Source organism: Kogia breviceps, chromosome 4 (assembly GCF_026419965.1).
Source record: "Kogia breviceps isolate mKogBre1 chromosome 4, mKogBre1 haplotype 1, whole genome shotgun sequence".
In the NCBI taxonomy this organism is placed as follows: Eukaryota; Metazoa; Chordata; class Mammalia; order Artiodactyla; family Physeteridae; genus Kogia; species Kogia breviceps.
The window spans coordinates 75149141-75171426 of NC_081313.1; the positions used below are offsets into that span (position 1 = coordinate 75149141).

Sequence of the window (22286 nt, forward strand, 5' to 3'; positions counted from 1 at the left end):
ATGTACATGATATTACGAATATTTCCTAGCTTTGGAAAGACTGTCAGTTTTGTTCTGCAGAAAACCACATAGTGGCTTATCTGCTTCCAAGAGAACTCAGAGAACTTTATAAACCTGATAGATAACACATTAGCATTTCTAAGAAGCCATGGGTAACACACTCCGCTGAGTTATAGCTCATCCTCTCTCCATCTCTACTCTTTGAAGTCAGGCAAGACGAACTGTATAATGGACACATTTAAAGAGGAGGTTTAATAAGGTGAGGAGAACAGCACACCAGCCCTACTTCAGAGACTCCCTTTCCACAAGGTGCTAAATTTAAATGCAGTAAGAAGTATCAGTCAAATCCAAATCTTGCTACCTTTGAGCCTAAAGGGAACAAAAAATGAACACTAGATATTTTAAAAGAAAAGCAATGGCAAATTTAAATAAAATCTAGAATCTTGTTCTTAAAAAATTTATGAATCATTATTAAAACTATATTTGACTTTAAACTTTTGGTCCAAATGCTACATATTTATTACTGTGCTTGAAATATAGAAACAAAATGAATGTAAACATCCTACACATGAGTGATCAGGAGAATATGAGTTTTGCTAATGATTTATTCTGGGCAATAAAATCAAAACTTGTTATTTTAATTGATTATGTCATAAAGAGTTCCTGGAGAAGTCAAATCTTGCTATTTGCACAGTCAGACAATTTCTGCTAATCCAGCAGTACTTAACAAATTCACATGTGGTTAGCTTGTCTTGCTGTAGCTGTATATCACATTTCTGTGCTGCAAGCTGTGCAAAAAAAATCAATATGCCAAGTTTAACAAAAGGACAGGAAACATGATGTTCTCCTATATTTCCAATGAACCTCAAATGACTCTGCTGTTCATACTCAGTGCAATTTATGGCAGTGAAATGTATTCTTCAATGAAAAAAATCTACAATGGAGTGAATTATATAAATTCAGAGCTGCAGTTCTGCCTTATCCCATAATGACAATTTATTTAGAAGATTCTGACATTCTGATTCAATGTGCACAGTACAATCAGCCATTCACAAGGCGTATTTTATTTTTCTTGATGAAGCCTAAAGTATATTCCTTAGCCCAAATAAATATATGTTGCCTATCTATGGTAATACTTTGATATACATATTTAATTTAGGTTCTGGAGACTTTTTCCCATGATCTCTTTTCACATGTGAAACACAGGATGAGACGGTAACTGTTTGGCAAATGCTTTAAATTATAACACTAAGGACAAAAAGTTCAGTGGGTCCTCAGCTACTGCACTGGTTAATTGATTCTAGATTTTAACATCTTCTTTTACTGCCGCAGAAATACACTATGTGTGGAAGTAGATTAGGACGAAATGTTAAGAATGAGGTAGGAGTGGTCATGACCAATAGGTCAGCACAGAGTGGTGCCACTTCTGCCTTCTCAAGTCAGTGATGTGGAACTAAATGTGGCAAAACAACCAGTAAGCTGGACTTCAGCCAAAGGAATCAGAACTGTTGCTACAGTTGCCTGTTTTGTTTTGTTTTTTTTTGTAGTTGTTGCTGCTGGTATTTTTGGTTTTGTTTTTTAACTTGAGTAAAAAGAGAATTGGCTTTAGGAATCTTCAAAAGGGCTATACACAAAGAAAAATAAGGAAGCTAAACAATCCACAATCACAGAGGAATTCACTTAAACATATGGAAAACTCTTTGGCAATTTCTCTTCATTCCAATGAGCAGCAGTAAATGGATTAATGGCACTTAGCTGGGAGAGCATGTCCGTGATCAGAACTGAAGGTGTAAGCTGTTATATACAACACACTCAGAAGATCACACTTATTTCTAACTTTCTACTAATGTGTTATTTGCAGGACCAATTTCATTCATAGATTAATATACTATTTAAAAGAGGAGGGGCATTAAGTTCCCAATCAGAAAATAACAATATAATGATTTTAAGTGTTGAATAATATTAATGTTGCTATAAATAATCATTTCAGTAAAATTCATATTCCTATTTCAAAAGAGAGGATACAACATGGCCCAGAATACTGATACTAAGTTTTTATATGTTTATTCAGAAAACCCAGAGTACCAAAGCTTGGGAAAAAATATACCAAGGTATACAAATCATAACTTAATTGTGTGTTGAAGTAGACTCTTTAAAGTCTGCAATCACAATTAATAGTCATAAATAAACCCCAGTTAGTTGTATGGCCCTGGTATATAACCCACTCCCAGGAGATGAGAGAATTAACATTTTTGGAAAATGCTTAATTATTTTCACAACAACAAAAAAGGATCTATCCATTTTACTTCTGGAGAACGGTTTATTACTGAGAAAATCTGCCTTAACATGTTATTGGTTTTTGGTTTAAATGGCAATTCAAATTATTTTTCCACATTTTTCATCTTTATAGATTTAGTATTTTCTAACTTTTTCTCACCTCTCTCTATATGTTCTTTGGTAGTACCTCTTTCCTCTTTCCTGGAAAGCAGCTGTTAATGAGATTTCCCTATCACTTATTGCCAATAAATCAAATCTACGGATTCACTTCTGATGTCAAGGTCTGTTCTCTGTTCTTGAGGCAACACTGCCAGGTCTCTCTGGATGCCTTCTTTAGACCGCCAATCATCTCTTTATACTCAAAAGGAGGGGTCCAACTGCACTTTTTCTAGCACAACTTCATTTCTCCTGTGTGGCTGGTATCTTCACTTCTTATCTGCCCACACAGGAGATTACTTCATAACTTTTATACACTTCAAAATGTCGGAATCTTTACAAAATTATCCCGAGTTTTCTCCCTGCTATCTATTATCTATAGGCCAGAATACACCAGGCGCTGCAAACTGAAACATTTGGTCTGTCGGAATTCTTGGGCTATGGAGAGCATACTTAATTCAGCCTTAATTAAGGCACTAAGAGAGAATCTCAGAGCTGGATAAGGTCATGAAAATCATCTACCTGCCTAATATTTAAAACAATGAGAGACCCTGAGAAGTTCAGTAACTGGCCCAGAGCAACATATTGGTTAGTGACTCTGATCTTTCCATACCCACACTGTGCTTTTTTTAGTCCCCTGCAATTATTATGCTCCTCAAACAGAATTGAAGTTAAAATTTTAACTTCTCATTTTCCTACCTGTTTTGTTCCCTTCCTTCAAGGAATGCAGATATAAAGATCATTTGGTTTCTATTTTTAGCACTCTGAAAATCCATTTGAGTTCCAGGTCTTTAAAAAAGCTCCCTTTTTCATTTTCCTTATGCCCTCTTTTCTGAGCATTTTAGAGTAGGTTCCTCTCTCTCCCGACCGTCAACACTAGAAGAGAGGTGCATCATGTTGTTGTTTGCCCTTATCTACTTAAACCACCATGCACCCCTTCTTTTTCAAATCCCTTGGAGATACCTGTTTATGACACTTTGTAAAATCCATCTAACTACTGGACTGCAGACAACAGCTGCATGCTACTACCATCACTTAATCTTCAACTCTATTTCTTCATATCCTTTAATTTTTAGAAACAAAGCACTCTAGAACTGAAATAGGTATTAAAGATTCTTTAATCTCTCCCAAATGTAAGAATTCCTTCTATCGAATTACTGACAAGTGGTCATTGAGCCTTTACTTGAATGCTTCGAAAGATGGAAAGCTCATTAGTTTACAATGCAGTCCATTCCATTTCCCAAACAATACAATCATTATATTGAGCTTATTTAATTCCCATAATCCACAATTAAAGCTTCTGTCATAAGTACTCAGAATGTCGTATATGGTTTGGGGTTGAGAATAGCTAAGTCATTAAGTCTTCTGTTAGTCCATTGGTGCCGTCACTTTAAGATCTGCATGCTATCTACCAGATTTCAAGAGCTGCTGCCCCTGCCTCCTACCCAATGGTACTGAATACCTACCATCAACTTTACCAAATTCTTCAAGGAAAATAATTTAAAATTTTTACCTGGCCATTTAAAGAAAAATTGAAAAACTTCAGCTGATGCTAATTCTACACTTCTCAAGAAACTGGCCTGCATAATATTTTAGTACCTACTTGGTTATGAGTATAGGAGAAGCTCTAATATATTAACTTTTATATTGCTGGAAAACTATATGTCCATGAAAACTTTATTATTATTATTTTTTTTCACTAGAGAAAGCATGTGCTTCCAAGAATTATATTTCAGGCGTTTATGATGGACATTCCATGTTTTAGACTTCATTCCCTTTAACTTCATTGATTTACAGGGTCAAGTACCGGATTCAACTTTTAATGTTTTATTTTGTAAACCTAACTAAAGTGGCAGGCATATACACAATCTTACCTACATGTGTATATTATACTTTTGAAATAAACATAATGAAGAACATTATATGTTTAATGTAAACATAGTGTAAGGCCTTGTGGTAAAAGGCATAATTTTGGGAAAAGTGAATAAATAAATAAATATGGTCTATTTTTTAGTGGTAAAATCCTGAAAGTAAGCAAATATGCTAACTCTTTGGACAGGTTTAACTTTGAGATTCGTGTAAAGGGTAGTTTTTAATTTGACAGGTTTGGAAAAGGGGAAGGAGGGAAGCAGAGGGGTGGATCCTAGAGAGGCAGCTCTGTAAGATGAATTGCTATTAGGGCAGAGCGGCTGGTTACAGTAATAGCTGGAAACCATAAGTGTTACAGGCTTTGAAGTCAGTTCAGCTTTGATGTCTTACTCTCATAGTTAATCGTAAGATAGTATGGAAGAGGAAAAAAATAAGACTTTCCAATACTGTCCGTGGTGCCACAGCTTAGGAAATCCTAGCATGAAAAAAGACTGGTGTCTGTGTGAACTTTAAGTAGCACCAGTCTGCTCTCTATTTTGAAAAAGTTTTAAATTACTGATGTGACAATTAAAATTATTTGTTAGTTTGGGGCAAGCACATGGATATGCAAAAACATTCTTACATTTGTCTTTAGAACACGTGAATCAGTCGATGGTGAAAATGGATTAATGATGATTTGGGGTTGTCACTATGCTAACTACTACTTAGATCAAGTTATATGTATTTGGTTCCCAATCTTGAGGAATTTATCAGCTGAGGACTGATAACCCTGCCTTGAAGGAACCTTAGGCATCATCTAACCCAAGATTGAAGCCCAGAGAAGCTGGCTTATTTTGAAAACAAAACATGAAACTGCTAAGTACACCCATACATACACATAAATTAAATAAATGAAGACCAATAGATAGATAGAAATGAAGGGATAAGAGCATCTTGTGAATTTTTGGCTAGAATAAATATTATTGGAATTTCATGTTTAGACAGAGTATTGTGTCCCTAAATCCAGTCATTTTTGTAAGACTTTTATGCATTTTGCCATATTCACAAACTACCAGTACTACAAAAATACCTAGTATTTTTCTTTACATCAATTCACTTTTTCTATTTGCCTAGTCCAAAGCAATAATATCCATTAAAAAGGCTTCATGTGTTATTCATAACTTTTGCTAATATATATTAGAATAAACAAATAACTACTAAAATAAAAAAACAGTTCATCCACAAACCACCAGTAATATGTATAGAAAACACTGAGATGGGGCTTCCCTGGTGGCGCAGTGGTTGAGAGTCCGCCTGCCGATGCAGGGACGCGGGTTCGTGCCCCGGTCCGGGAAGATCCCACATGCCGCAGAGCGGCTGGGCCCGTGAGCCATGGCCGCTGAGCCTGCACGTCCAGAGCCTGTGCTCCACAATGGGAGAGGCCACAGCGGTGAGAGGCCCAAGTACCGCAAAAAAAAAAAAAAGCCAAACAAACAAACAAAAAACACTGAGATGGAGGACTCAAAGGAAGAATATATCCTAGTTATTTCTTGTGGTACTTAAATGAGAACTATGATTTTTAAGTCTGTACTCCTTAAGTTTTATATGTCTATGTGTCCAGTGACCTATGATAACTTGAAATTTAAATTTTCTTTTCTTTAGGTTCATGTGGTTTGATGCTTCCCACTTTAAAACTTTGTTTAGTTATTGGGGTCTGCCTCAGCTTACTTCATGAGTAATAAATAATCTGTAGTTTAAAAAAATCTATAATACATATGATAGTAATGATAGTCTGAGACCTAGGTAGTAACAAAAAAACATTGAAAGAGAAAGTTTCATTTTGACTCTTTCTTCATAGTGCTTATTGCTTTAAAAGAAAAAAAAAAACCTTCTAGGTGCAGAAACAATCTTACAGGCATGACTTTACTGGGAAAAGGAAAAGAACAATTAAAGTTCTATGGCATTCCTCTTGTTTTTGTGTAGGTATCGTGTAATGAGATGCGGAAGAATCCAAAGCCAGATACTAGAAGAGAGGGGTTAACTACACCTCATGAAAACAAAACGTTATTCCTCTGTTAAGTTCTTACCCTTTAAGTGCATTAGAGTTGACTGTAAAAATAAACAAGAGCCACTGGTGGGCAATTAAATTTGAAGAAGTGGCTCATAAAAAGTGGAATATTCAGTACGTATTAGAATTGGTTACACAACATCTGATTTAATAGTTAGATTTTAAGCATTCCCTTACAATACATGTTAAATGGTCTCAACAAATCATATTCTGTAATGTAGCAAAATGACAATTTCAATGTAGTCTAAGGCTTGTAGGAGAAGAACATTAAAGCAAATTAATCTGTAATCCTTTATCTATGTTACAAGGTTGAAAATCTGCAGGCATTTTTAACAAGAACTTTAAAATGAATTTGCCATTCCCAAAGTCATCTCACTAGACAGGAAAGAGAGCTTGGCATGTGACCAATAAATTATGAGAGAGCAACACCTCAGGGTTAGAGGGCACTGATGGCTTCAACAAATCTCACCAGCTAGGGCAGCAGATTAAGCTGGGGGATAGGATGCCCTACAACCCTAACCTGCTAATACCTTTAAATTCTTAAGAATGACCTCTAGTCTGCTCTTTCTTATTAGTTGTTAGTTATACTAATTACAGCTTAACTGGTATTGTTGGTACCAGTTTTTCCCTCAAAAGACATGTAGAGAAAGGTTATCTCTAACAGCTTCCAATAACTTTAGCCAACTTCTGCTGTGCGCATTAGGGGCACTTACCTCCAGCTTTGAATGGGTCTTTTATAGACATCAAAGGAAAGACACTAAAAGCAATGTGTGTTTGTGGATTCTATAAAGCATTTCATGTAGGAAGCTGTAAAAATAAGAACAGTAACATCTCCTGTGACTAGAACTTTAGAATAGTTTTAAATGAGGTAATTTATTTTTTATGTTTATTTTCAACTTATAGGGGCTGGTGATTTCAAATATAAGGAGCTAGTTATACCTTAACCACACTAGTGAAGTAAAAATACTTAGCCCATGAAATCCCCTAAAAATTTATAGTATTTAGAAAGGGGTAATGAAATTTCTATCATGATCTTTTAGAACTGTATCAAGTTCAACATTTACATTGATGTTAACCTAACATTACATAGAATTGTGCACAGATTCCAAAGCCCATTTATAAAGATTCAAATACCATCTGTGAAGCTGTAGTAAATTACCCTGTGACATTAATCTTTAAGCCAGGCAGTAAATCAGAACAGAAACATACCAAAGAGATTTAAAGCAAGAGAGTCATAACTGAGTTATAGAGATTAATGTAAATAGTTTCACATATAACAGTTGTAGGTTCTCAATATCATGTTGTCTTTGCCTTGAATGAAACATATAAAATTACTTCTAAATGTCAAAAATAAATTATTAATAGCTAAAGGACACCAGTGTTTTTTGTGTATACATATTTAAAATAAAAACAAACCCAAAACTGTGAAAATGATGGCTGGGAAGCGTTGTTAATCTAAGGGTGCTCCGAGTTAAAAATACAATGACAAAACTTCAATTTTATACAATAGACATATTAGGGAGCGTCTATTAATGTTACAAAAAGAAACTTAGTTTTACAAAAGGGAATCTTCATATCAAACCTAGTGTTCTTAAAAGATGCTGACCAACAGAATTTTGACTTAGACGAAACCCTTTGGGAAAATGAAGACACGGACGAGTACTGTGTGTCATCAAACCAAAAATGCCATTGATGTTAAGATTCATCATTACTCCAAGTACCACTTAGAAAAAACACTGCCAATTAAGCTATGACACAATGCTTTCTTATCACATTGACTGCAAGATATATTTAAACTTTAGATAGTTAAAATTACATCTTGTAATAATAATGAAATATAATATTTTATAATAAATTGACTGGTCTATCAATATATTTAATGAATAAAATTTTCTGTGTGAGAGAGCAATCTAATTTTGAAATATAGTCACTAGGCTATATTAAATACTTTTTATTGTATATAAAGCATTGAGAGGACATTGACCATACATTTTCTATCTTCTCTGAGGACAGAAGAAGAGGAAGAGCAACTGATGCATTAGTGATTTCAGTTTGCTTGTCTAATTTGTTGCTTTACTATTGATAGCAAACAGACTGCAAGAGCCTATATTATTTCAATTGGATATAAAAATAATTTATGAATAACAAAATAGGTGCTAGATTTTTATTTTTCACTGTAATTAAAAAAATAAAGCATAATATATTTATCTGTGAGAGTTGAGGGAAAATTTTTCCAGAAGTCTACAACGCTAGTAATCCCCCCAATTTCTATAAAACAGATTACTACAATAGATTATTATGTGTTAGAAGATAAATACCAAATGAAAGCATGACCAAGAGAGAAATTAAATACTGGGAAAAATAACCCCCAAGTATCAGCAGCTCTCCCTTGAAAAGATTCATTTGGTTGTATCAATGGATAAAGTAGGATTAATAGGAAGAACTAGTGGACTGTCTGTGTATGTTCAAACGTTAAAACTGGCCTATGGTACAGATGCTATTAAGCTATCTTAGGATATAGGTGAGTAAATGCCACCCTAGGACCCAAAAGTATTGACGGGAGTGAATACTGCTGCAATTAGGCCCTCTGCATAGTGGCACACAGGAATCAGTAACAGCAAAATGACCCAGGGCGAACTATTACAGAATCACAAATGTGAATAACAGTCTGCTGATGGATCAGTTCAAGTATTCAAAATGTAGAATCTTCTTGTATTTAGTTATCCCACATATTCTCTTCTCTCTGCATCAGATCACATAAAAGCATCTGATTGTGGCACATACATTAAATCTTCTAAGAACCTAGAGAAACTGACACAATGACAACTGTAGTGGACATATCCAAAATCCTTCTTTGGGGAAGCACTCTTCAACTCACATAGCCCTTTGTGGGGCTACCAGTTACAGTGTCCTGCCCCAGTGCCAACCCCATCATAGATATGGCTGGCCCAGGCTGGTCAATCACAGCCAGTCTGGTCCTACTCCTCAATCTCTTTGGCTTCAGTGCTGAGTTCAGGGATCATCACAGTACTCCAGCAGGACTGATCAGAGTTTTCACTAAGATTCTTATTTGGATGCTAGAGCTTCTCCTCTGGGGTAACGCTGAACAGAAGACGCTGCAACTGCTTGTAGCCACCCTCCTTGTCTATGTGAAGAAAGCCCTGTCTGCAAGCAAGAAAGAATGAGACCGATAGGCAAAGAAAAGTAGAGAAGGAGAAGGAGGGACAGTCTTGGTGACACAGTTTGAGCCCCAGAATCTAGAAGTACCAGAAGTAGATCTAACCCTGGGTTTTCCTTTACATTAATCAATAAATGACTGTTTTTGTTTTGTTTTCTTTTTTTTGTTTGTTTGGTAAGCAGCTTGAACTGGACTTACGTAACTTGAAAAGAGTCTGTACTAACACGGTAATTGAAAAGGGCAGATAATATTCTACTCTTTTTTTTCCAACTTCTATAAAACGTGAGACTGATACTTATGTGTGCATATTTGAATATGTGTTCATTTGAATCTGTAAAATTACTACATAGTAAATTTTAATAGTAGCATTTTTTAAAATGTTAATACATGTTTAAAGGCAAGAAGTTTCTGGATTATCCACGTAAGTGCTATAGGTAACTGAAAGGGTAAAACAAAGTAATTCATATTGAGTTTTCTAATACTTTAAAATAATGAAGGGAGGAGGGCAGTGAGAGAGGAGAAGTAATTTATTCTCCTGATGTTTTTCTAGGCACAATTAAAAGTAGTTTGCATTTGCTGAGAACACAAGAGTTTGGTATTAGGGAAAAGTAGCACAGAAACATACTGGGAAACAAGGGAAAGCTAGACTAAGACCATGGTTTTGTTGCAGATAATGCCCTGAATATACAATTCACTCACAAACAACTGAGATCTAGGTGTAGCTATTTCTCTTGGTTAAGAAAGCCTTGGGGGCTTCCCTGGTGGCGCAGCGGTTGAGAATCCGCCTGCCGATGCAGGAGACACGGGTTCGTGCCCCGGTCCGGGAAGATCCCACATGCCGCGGAGCGACTGAGCCCGTGAGCCATGGCCGCTGGGCCTGCGCGTCCGGAGCCTGTGCTCCGCAATGGGAGAGGCCACAACAGTGAGAGGCCCGCATACGGCAAAAAAAAAAAAAAAAAAAAAAAAGAAAGCCTTGGACAGCAAATGCTTTTCCAGAATGAATTTTCATGTTGCTTGAACTACAACATGTAAACCACTTTAAGAAATGACTGGAAAATAACTGTCATCTGGCATTATGATTCGTACAAGCTATATTCCACTTCAAGTTGAGTTATAAAGAACTCCAATAAAAATGTCTCAGTGTTCTTAAAATAATGACTTATCTCCCACTTTCTAAATAGCCTTATCAAATCCTTAACTTTTAGAAGCCTTACGTTTTTAGGCTCTCTGCCTACTAGCTCTTCTCAGTTGATGGTAAGGGTCTGAGAAGACAATTGCCCAACGGAATGCCCCAAACATGAGTCTGCTACCTCAAGCAGACCTCTCAAAATTATTCACCCTACAACTGTTTCATTATACATACTTTGGGGATTTTCAGAAGTGACCTAAATTCATGAGAAATAGATCTATCAGTGCTAGATCCTAATAGATTTTTGGCCTGTCTTCAAAACTTGTCTGCTGAAATAAGCTAAAAAGTGTCACTCAGTATTTAAGGACAAAGCAAGGGTGTCAAGACTTATGCATTTATTGATGGCTTCTGACACTGGCGAGTTTGCATGATTTGGGAAAAAAATTTAATCTTGTTCAACATCTACATTGGCGCTAAGGACTCATTTTAGAAAGTTCTGTAAAGATTACTATATATATTAAAGCATTTCAATATTCACAGATGGAAGCAACATTGGACTTAATAACTGAAGATCTGCAGGCCTTAAATTTTATTTAAAAAGGCATTATTAAGCATTGCATTGCTCTTTATGCCTTGCTAAGTACTTCTCAAAAATTCTTATGAGAGTTTTTGCTTGCTTATTTGTTTTCTGGTTCTCAGAGTGACTCTGTACAGGAATATTTCAGTCATCTTTATTTCATATGAGGATAAAACACAGATTGGATTGATGATTTATCTTAAGTCAGTTGCTTGTTATGCACACTTACTGATCTCTGTCCCTGGTATCATGCCAGGCACTCTCTTGCATCTGGAGCCATGGGCAGGGACAGAATGACCATGTTCCATGACAGTCAACAAGGTTTCTCATTAGATTTTTTTTTTTTTTTTTTTTTTTGCACAAAGGCAACTAGGCTACTAACTTAAGACACAGTCTTTGGTGTCTGATGGTTTTTTCAGTTAATCTCTTCCCTGTGTTTCTTACGATATTGCAATAAACATAAAGGTTCTGATTAACAGCTTTGTATCAAAAGCCTAGTGGAGACAATGACTCTTGAGAAGAATAGGACAGTGGATCTGCCAACCATTAATTTTTCTAGATTTGCTGTTCAGTAGTACAAAGGCAAACCATCTGGAAGCTTTATGCCAGTATAAAATTATTTTATTTCCTGGAAGAAAGGCCTTTAGAACCTTGGATCTTAGTATTAAGACTTAGGCTATTTGCTATAAGTCAATATAAGAACCAGTCACCTGAAGAATGACTGTGCATCTTAAATGACAACAACAAATCAACAGAGGTACTACAACTAAAGAGATTATCTCTTGTGTTGTTCAATGTCTCCTTAAGATTGATATATTCATCTTTAAGTTTAATGTTGAGAAAATATTTTCCTCAATGCATTTTGAAAGATTCATGTAATTAGCTTCACGTACTGAGAACTATGTAACTTTTTGCTATGGCTATCAGAATTTTAGCCACTGCATTTAACTCTCAATTGCAGTAACTAATCACAGCCTAGATTTCTAGTCAAAAGCAAGTCCTTTCACTTTTTCTCCCATTCTTGACTTTTGGTCTCCCCCATTCCTCTTCTCACACCCTTCACTTAACAACTCCTAGTTATCTTTCAAGTCTTACTTAGCTCCAGTGGTCCCCCCTCTTAATGGGACAGGTACCCCCCACTGAGTTATGTGCTCCTTCCTCTGGGTTGTTCTTTTGTCCTTCCCTCTAACCCTGGCTATGGATGAGGTGATCCTTGATTTTTCTCACTCCTTTCCTCTACTCAACCTATGTGTACCTTGTCTAATTCTGATCTTTAGTGCCTAGACCTTAACAGGTGCTTAGTAGACATTTAATCACCAAGGAAGTATAGGGTATAATAAGAATTATTATACCCTATATTTATAAGAATGTGAGGATGTAGAAGTGGAGGAAAAACAGGAGTTGGTTTGGGGCCACAGCAAAGATTTCTGGGAAATGGACCAAAGCTGGATGCTGAGCATTATTCCTTTTGCTTGCCATGTTCTGGTGTAGCACCTTTGATCTACATAGCTCATATTTTATACAATGTATTTAAAACATGAGTATTAGTATGTACATGCACATGTGTTTTAGAAGAGCAAGTGAGAAACCAAATCATTGCTTTATTTATACTTTCAAAATTTAATAACATTTGCAAGAATATTAGCAGCATAAAATATGTGCAGTCAGATAATATAATTTAATGTACATGCATATTTGTGATTAGGACAGGTAGAATTTTATGGGTGAGTCTTAGAATGCATATGGACGTAAACATGCTAATGATTTATAAGATGTTCCACTGAGTAAGTGGAGTCATTGTTGTCCTCATTAAAACAATGATAGAAAATTTAAACGTGCTTTTTAGTAGAAAGTGGTATTTCATTCATTTACATGTGGTTTTATTTCTACCACAGTATCACTGGATCAACTGTGAGAAAATATTTAAATCTCACAAATTCAAGCATCTTCTGTTTCCTAAACGTTCACATGGTGTATATATGTGCTCAGAGAATGTTCACCAAATAAACTGTTTACTGACTAATGAAAGAAACTCCGTTTAAAAATTAAAATGATACAATTTTTTAATGGAGTGTGCCATTTCTGGAAACTCAAATAAAAAGGATAAAGATTCTTTCACTTCTCATTTAAAAGCATAACATTCTTGTTAGTATTTTACTTAAAATTTCTTGGCCCAGAAGACAAAAATTTACGGTATTAGATTCACTACTTTAATGATGTGACACAGAAGCAAAAACATTCTTTTCTACCGATGGTGTTGGTATGACTACCTTTTTAGGAGAGAAAAGAACCACAAAATACATTCCTGTATGGTAAGTCTTTTCCCACCTCTTTAGTTTAAATCTCAAAGGTAATACATATTTAGGAAGCAGACTGGTACCATAAAAATATGTTTGAAATGTGGTAATCATTTATAACATTTGCATGCATTTAATGACTTATGATTACAGAAAGAATGATTTACATTTTGCATACTGAGAAAACTTACTCAGTGTCTACTTAGATTTAGCAATGCTCTTAAAACCATTTATGAAAACACAGTGTCTAAACACTTGCTATCAGCTGTTTTAGCTCTGCTTTTCATAAATATAACACAATCACAACAAATTAAAGGCAAGTCACTTGACTGTCCTGTTACATTAGCTTGAAGAAATTAATGGCTGGCAATGCTTAGCAGAAAGTGACAGGGCTTTCTCAATAGGCTCACACAGCAATTTTTCTGGGGAAAGTAAGAATCATATCTTTATCAAAATATCCAAAATTTTCTTCCTAAGATAATGCCATTCAATCTCACTGATAAAAGTACAATTGTTGTGCTCCTAAAATAGACAGAAATAAGTAGCTACTGTAATTCTTCAGCCCATAAAGTCATTTGTTGGGAGGGAAAAAATGTTATTTTTCTTGAAATTTTCTGATGAGTTACCCTGGATTGGTGATATTACCTATGTGAATGACCTAGAGACAGAACGCAGATTTGGGGCTGCCTGGTTCCACGGCTAATGCTCTTTCCTTTCCATCACACACCTCTTATTTAACTCCTTTGCAAGAAAAAATAAATAAGTCTCTCTGGGTTCCTACATCCTCCCCCCACAGCACCCACCTATATTTTCTATCAGGAGTGGTAGACGTCACAGGTTGAATTGGGTTCCCCCCCTAATTTATATCTTGAAGTACTAACCCCCAGTACCTCAGAATATGATATTATTTGGAGATAGGGTCTTTACAAAGGTAATCAAGTTAAAATAAGGTCATTAGGGTAGGCTCTAATCCAATAAGACTTGTGTCCTTATAAAAGGGGGAAAGTTGAACACAGAAAAATGTATAGAGGAAAGACAATGTAAAGAGACAATAAAGAGAAGACAGCCACCTACAAGCCAAGGAGAGAGGCCTAGAACATATCCTACCCTCACAGCCCTGGAAAGAACCGACCCTACCCATACCTTAATCTTGAACTTGGAGTCACCATAACTGTGAGCCAATACATTTCTGTTCCTTAAGCCACCCAATCTGTGGTACTTTGTTATGGCAGCCCTAGCAAATTTATATAGTAGGCTTTGGACAGAAAAGCTAGAGTTCAATGAAGAAATAGTATGAATGAAGGCAGGACTGGGCTTGCATTTGCGAGACAACTGTGACCACAGCAGGAGATCAGAAAGGAAAGGTTTAAGTGGTAATTACAGTATGAGGAACAATGTCCTGTGTCCATTCCCATACTCTATATCCTTGTGGCCTCCATATTCAATCTGTGGTACATTGTTTTGTCCTTATTCATGGAGACTCATACAATTATTATAGGCTAGAAACAACTTCAGAGATCATTCCTTTCAATTATATAACATTATATGGGTTTTCAGAAAGTCTTTATCTAAATCCTTCAAATCAAACCGTTATCATCTGTTCCCTTACATAGTTGTTATTTGACAGCTAAGGAAATGAACTTTATAATTGTCTTCCAATTATTACAATTCCAAAAATCATTTCCCAATGTTAGTATGTTTTCTAGCAACTGAGACTACTGTCTTTTTCTGTTCTTTCATTTATTCAGTTTTGGCTATCGATCGATGAGCACAATTTCACTGTGTGAAATTTCCTAGGATGCAAAAAAGAGCGATTTATGAACTATAAATAAAGCCCAGACAAGGTACAGTGAAAACACAATGGAGAGAAAACTTATTGGGTGTCTACTGTATAAAAGGGAAGTCCTAGGGGTTTCTTTTTATATAACCTAATTTTATCTGTTTATCAACTCTCTCACCCTGTGGACTGCTAGACATATTTCACAGATGAGAAACTGAGGCTGAAAGAAGTCATTTCAAGTAACAGAGATGGTAGGTTACTGAGCTGAGATTTGAACCCAGAAAAGCCTGTCTGCCAAACTATGCCTTGTCTATGGGGCCATACTTCCGGTGTTACGAGCTGAATTTTATCCCACAAAAATTTATATGTTGAAGTCCTAATCCCTAGTACCCCCAAATGTGACCTTATTTGGAAACAGGATCTTTTCAGAGATATCTAAGTTAAAATGAGGTCAGTAGGGCAGCCCTAATCCAATGACTGGTGTCCTTCTAAGAGGAGGGAATTAGGACACAGATATGTACATGGGGAGACAATGTCAAGAGACAGGAAAAGGAGGCTGTTTACAAGCCTGAAACAGAGATCCTTCCCTGATTGCCCTCAGAAGGAAGCAACTCTGCAACACCTTGATTTCAGACTTCTAGCATCCAGAACTGTGAGAAAATAAATTTCTATTCTTTGAGCCACCCAAGCTGTAGTACTTTGTTATGGCAGCCCTAGCAAACTAATATGTGATATATTGAAACTAATTCTCTTTCAGTAAAAAGGTGTATGTTAAGATTTGCCCACTACTCAATCAGTGATATCCAAAGTTTTGCAGCTGTTCCAGGAGCATTATCATCCATTCTAAGACAACAATTCAACTTAATGCATCTTATACACTGCCCTGGCCAGTTCTAAAAGAAGGTCTATACCATGCATCCCAGAAGGAAGACTAATTATTAAACAATAGAGTTACTCCTTTGGCAAAGAAGAAATGATATGTTAAACAGGTTGTACAGATTTAGAAGAGAACATTGATTTTAAAATCAATGGAAGGCCTCAATTTTTCCATTTCTGACCATAGTCTTTGGCAGGCAGTCAGTAGAAGAGTCAATAGCGATAAGTGAAGTTGGTTTGCATTTCGAATTTTGTTGGAAGCTGGGGGAAGGAAACCTAAGAAACGCAAGTTCAGTGCCAAAGTAGCTGATTTTGCCGTTAGAAGAATTCACAACAAGGCTCACAGCTAAAAAGTGAGGTGGCAGAGCAGCAGCCCAACATACCTACCCGCTGGGTTCTTTTCTGAAGGCAGCCCCTTAGGTAAACCATACAGTCTCCCAAAGCTTCTTGTCACGTTTCTCTTCACTGGTGTAACCACAATAACGCGAATGCCTTGTTTTAAGGATTCTACTGGGTATTGGGGTAGATTTACTTCAGGACAGTTCATCTTTCAATTGGCTAGGGCTGTAATCACAGGAACTGACCCCCCTTCAAATCCAAAAATCCACAGATCTCATTTATATTCATTTGGTTTCTTCAAACATGACAAGTAGGGAGAATTCTACCATGATAAAACCAGGATTTTGATATTTTCAAATGCTTTTTTAAAATTGAAAAGTAAACATCCAGGAACATGAAAATGATTTGGGCTTATATTATATTCTAAGTGTAGGTTAACTACACTGAGGTATATAAACACTCTAATTGTAATTGTAAATTACCATGTTGTGCAGGAAAAGACATAAGGCAGGTATCTTCATTCACTGAGCTACACTACAGCTCTTTAACATTAATGGACATCTGATTTAAAAAACCCTAATTTTTAGCAATGCCTTTCCAACTGATATGTCCCAATACTCCTCTGTTTAGAGAATTGCCTTTCTTTTACAGAAACTACAAATCTGACTAAAAATGAAAAGGCCAGATTTATTATTCTAAAATATTGTTTTATAATGAGAAATTACCATTTAGAGACAAGAAAGACTAGAATGAATATTTTTAGGAATCCTAGATTTTCCCGAGTTTTTGTTTAGATATATTTCTTGGATTTTTAAACTGTATAATATATACAGCAAATTTTTAAAAAAATCACCAGTAATACCTATTATATATATTTTTCCTGTAATATACCTTTTACCTTAAAAGATAAAAAATGACATCATAAAGTTTAATAAATTGTTTTGTATCATTCAACAATCTTTTCTGAACTGTTTGTCAATTTTTACCCTATATGGTGTTCCTTTTTATTTATTTAACCCTTTGTTGAATGTTGTTTCTAACTTTTCGTTGTTAAAATTTTTTAAAATGCTGTTGATAGCACCCTTATCACTAAATTTTTGCATACATATAACAATTATTTTCTTATAAACATTATTTAAAAGTTGAAATGATGGGCCAAAGGAAAAGCACATTTTAAAAACTTCTCATATGAATTACCCAATAGCCTTTCAAGAAGGTTGTACCAATTTACATGACCACAGATGGAACAGCCAAATAGTTGTTTCTTTTATTTTGTTCATCATAACCACAACACTGTGTTCAAATTATTGTAGTTTCATAACATCTGGTAGAACAAGGCCCTAACGCTTTACCTTCAAAATTTCCATATTTCCCCAAGTTTCATTCTTTCAGTTTAGAATCACTTTGTCAAGTAATACTCCCATGTTCCACTAGGACTTTATTTGAATGGAATTGTAGTTTTCATTGTAAAAACATTGTTCTACATAGATAATACAATTTTGTACCCTAAAAAGAATTCATAAGTGGATTCTGCCAAGGAAATCAGTACTGTTTAGTAAGACTATTTCTAGAAGAAAGTCATAAACAAAAGTGGCTATTCTGAAAAATAAATCCTTATGACACAGTTTTAGTATAATAAACAATGATGTATAGTACACACATTTAAAGAATATGAAATAATAGAAAACAGATGCTATTTTAAGAGCAGGATAATGTTTTGGAATAAGGAGGAATCTCCTAACACCTCAAGTTTTCTTAGACAAGAAGTAGGAAAACTTCTAGGGAAGGGAGAAATTGTTCTTTATGATAAGAATCTAATTAAAGTGCCAAGGAATGATAAAAGCACAAGAACAATAAAGGCAATAATCAATACAGTATTTGGTCTGAATTTGAAAGACTTATGTAAGAACTGATTCAGGGCCTTTATACTGTACTGGCTAGAGATATCCAGAAAATACAGACTTGAAGAAAACCAGGAATTACCTATTAGTTTTCAAGGGAAATTACTCTCAAAAGTAAGATGGCCAATGGGAAGGTGTTGCTTAAATTCTAAAATCGTAGATCTACAGAGTCATGGTCCCCAATGAAAATGTGATGAAGGCTACCATCACCATCTTTGAAGAAAATGCACATATGTACAAACACGCTATTCTGTTTATACTTCAAAGAGGTTTGGCATCTTCAGGTTAAGAATACCTGCCTTGTCAAAAGGAAATACAAGATAAAGGAAACATTTGATACAGAAATTTTCAGAATGATGGCAAAGATCCCATTGAGTGAGTGGTTGGAATTTACGTTTTTAACTGAGGTAGGGGAAAATCTGGCAAATATGAAGACATTGGACTGTCGTTTGGAACCTGCCTCTACTAACTCCTCCCCTGAAATTGTTTTAAGACATGTACCCATGACATCTTTGTTAATGAAATGATATAGCTTACTTGATTTATGTTATTTGATCTCTGATATATGACGCTGTTAACCACTGACAACATACTCTTGTTTTTTTTAAGTTTGGCTCCATTTTCACTAATCTACATGTCTTGACAGTGCTCCATTTTCAGACATTGATGAGAGGAAGAAATATACATTGGAAGAAACCAGAAGAAACTAGAAAAAAGCAGTTAATAAAAATAAACCTAAAATTAAATAATTAGGAAATAAAAATAGTAAATATGGTTAAAAATTTAAAAACTTGTTATTTGAAAATACCTGTAGATAAATTATTTGTAAGACTGATTAAGGAAAAAAGTAGAGAAAAAAATGGACAAGATTGGTAAGCATAAAGAATACATAAACTCAGATATAATATATGGTGACAGAATTATAAAACCATAAGTATTACATGGAGGTGTATGGCAGCAGGTGTGAAAACACAGAGGGATTAATGACTTCTGTTTAGTATACGATGACCCATATGGACCAATGTAGAAGCAGAAAACTGGAAAAGACCAATTTCATGGACGAGATTGGAAAAGTGATTTAAAATGAACCACTGCAAAAGCCACCAGGGAGTTGGATATTGGATCAACTATCACAAATATCCTCTACAAAGCATTTCTGAGCTCAAAAGAAAGTAAGGGAAATTCCCAGGGAATAAACCAAACGGAGCTGAAAAGTGAATTAGAAAAAAACACAGCTTTCAAGAAAAGGGGGAGAACAAGCAAACTCTTGTTTTTCAACAAGGGCTCTGGGTAGGCTCTATGTACTCTTTTCCTGTCCCATCCTCAAACCTTCCCCTGGAGGCAACAATTATCCTGGACTCTGTTCACACAAAGTTCTGCTTGGTTTTGATAGAAATAATACACTGACATAGTCTTCTGTGACCTGAGTTTTTCACTCAATATTGTGTTCATAAGAATATCCCTATGTTTACTGATAACCACTAGGAAAAAGAGACACAATTACTTTTCAATTAATAAACAGAGAGAAACAAAATATCCAAAACCATCTACGTTTCAGAATGTACCTTAAAACCAGTGCTAGGGAAAAACAGCAGTAAACTTCAACCTCCCTCCCCAAATTTTCCTAAATAGCTCCCATCCCTCTCCCTTACGTATTCTTAACTTCTTTAGACAACTAATGGAGGACTTAATGCTAAAAGCCTTTAAATGAACCCCAGGGACCCGTTTCCCCGGGTTGGCCCTCCCCAGAAAGGCAGGCCCCTCAGCTGGAAAGCCTGGGGAGGCTCAGGGTGGTGGCCAGGGCAGAGAGGAGGGTTCCTCCCGCAGTGAAAGGGGCAGGGGTACAACGGTGTAAAGTAGGGTCCCCCATAATGGGGGGAACAGAAATGGAGTCCCGATGTCAGAGGAAAGCACACTGGTCCTCTTGGGAGAGGAGGTCCGACAGTCCCCAGCCCCGCCAGTGGGGAGAAATCATTGCTTGGCCGACTGCCCATCTTGCTCCGGTTATGGAACCAAACTCGGACAAAGTCCTTGTGCAGCCGGAGCTGCCCAGCGATGCAGCTGATCTGCTGGGGTGTGGGATTCTGGCACTGCAGGAAGAGTTTCTCCAGGCTGTTTCCGATGTGTCTCTCCCTGTATGCCTGTCTGCGCTTCCGAGACTGCTGCAGGATCGTCTCCATTTTGCATAAGCCCAGAAGGTTCTCCATGTCCACTAGCTCCAGCCACATCTTCAGCAGCGGTCGCAGCTTCCACATGTTGGCGAGGCTCAACTGCTGGGCCTCGAAGCGGCAGATGGTTGTCTGGCTCAGCGCCTTCCCAAAAAGAGCCCCGATGGCGAACGCCACATCGGCCTGAGAGTACCCCAGGGTCATCCTCTTCTGCCTCAGCTCCTTGGCCAACTGCTCCATCTCCTTCTCTACAGCCGAGACGTCTTCTGGCAGCGCCAGCGTCGGGATGCCCTGCAGGACGATGCAGGGCCTGGGGAAGGCGACCTCATAGGGTCTTGGGAACCAAGTGCTCACCTCGCCAGCTCCGACCCGGGGCCGGCAAGGCATCATCCTGTCCCGGAATTCGCACGGCGGGGGACCTGGGGACAGCGCCCACACCTCAGGGCCTGGGCACATCCCTGGCCTGACCCCTGGCCGGACCATCAGCCTGCCGGGGGCCGCCTGGGCGCTCCACCCGATCAGAGTGTCAACCCGCACCGGCACTGGCCCTGCGGGCCTGTCCCCACCAGTGCCTGGCACGGGGAAGTGTGAGGGCCTGTGTCCGGCCATGGGGTAAGACCGCTCCCGAGCAGGGAGTCTGGTAGGAACCAACGGCTCTCGAAGCTTCAGAACAGCCACCAGCCGCGCCCTCGAGCCCCGCCCCCCAGTGGGCTGAGATGGCGGTGCAGGCAGGAGAAACAGGCCGAGGGTGTGTACGGGAGCAGGCGGGGAAATCTGGTAGATCCTACTGATAACTGCCTGGTCCCCAGGGTTAAGGGAGGGGGTCCCCTACCCTGAACTTAGCTTCCAACTCCTTCCGAAGTGCAAGTCTCTCTCTTGGGCTTTGCAGCCCCAAGCTGTCTGGGATCCCTTAGTCATTGCGTCCATCCTCTCCCTGAAGGGAACCTAGGTGTTTCCTTCCAGCTCTTCAGAACTCTGGTATCTAATCTCTTTCCTCCACGTAATCTGAATGACCGCTTCAGGCTTCACAAATATTTGTTAGATATCTTTATGCCAGTTTTTTTTTTTTCTTTATGCTACCCCTTAATTCATTAACTGTCCCCTCACTGCCATCTTCATGGTCACAAGTACTGCCAACGTCTTTCCACTGCACATCTTCAGTCCCTGTGCACTAGGAAACCTAAGCATCCCTGCCTGAATTTCTAGTTAACATCAGTTTACTGTCAGATTCTGTTCCTCACCCCCGCACTCCGTCAGATTCCACTCTCACTGGGGCCAAGTTTCCTGACTAATTCCATGTTTGCCCCACTAGTCCTTCAAGTCCTTTGCTCCCCATCCTACCTCAGCTTCCTGGTCCAGAGTTTCCACATACAACAGAGGCCTATGTGTTTCATCTTTCTCCCCTCTGGAGACAGGTCTCTGGACTGGCCCCACCTGCTGTTCCCCACTGAGGACACTCCTTGCAATACCCTACTCACCAACATCAGGCTTCCCTATCCCTGACACCTCTCCCATCAGAGATCCAAGGATCTTAGAATATTTGTCCCTCCATCATGTCCCCAGCTCGGGTAACCAGTCCTAGGCCCTGGGTGGAGAAAGCTATGGAGGGAAGGGGAAGAGAAGATCAGACTTCAGATTCAAAGCTTCCAAGGAGGAGCTTTAGGAAAGAAGAGAGGACAGTGATCCTGACTG

General features: G+C 37.6%; 2 protein-coding genes across 15 annotated transcripts in view; both read right to left on the reverse strand.

The window, feature by feature from the left end:
* Positions 1–22286, reverse strand: part of ARB2A (ARB2 cotranscriptional regulator A) — a 428393-nt gene that overhangs the window by 87888 nt on the left and 318219 nt on the right. Inside the window, exon 13 of one of the 14 annotated variants that reach the window (XM_067031335.1) lies at positions 20996–21013. The exons of the other annotated variants lie outside the window; for them this stretch is intronic. The gene's annotated coding sequence lies outside the window, so the exon portion shown is untranslated. Of the gene's footprint in view, positions 1–20995; positions 21014–22286 lie in introns of those variants that run through there. 14 annotated transcript variants of the gene reach the window in all.
* On the reverse strand, positions 20189–21203 carry POU5F2 (POU domain class 5, transcription factor 2). Its single transcript, XM_059061477.2, is given in 2 exon segments — positions 20189–20267; positions 20269–21203. Coding segments are annotated over 2 exon segments (1014 nt in total).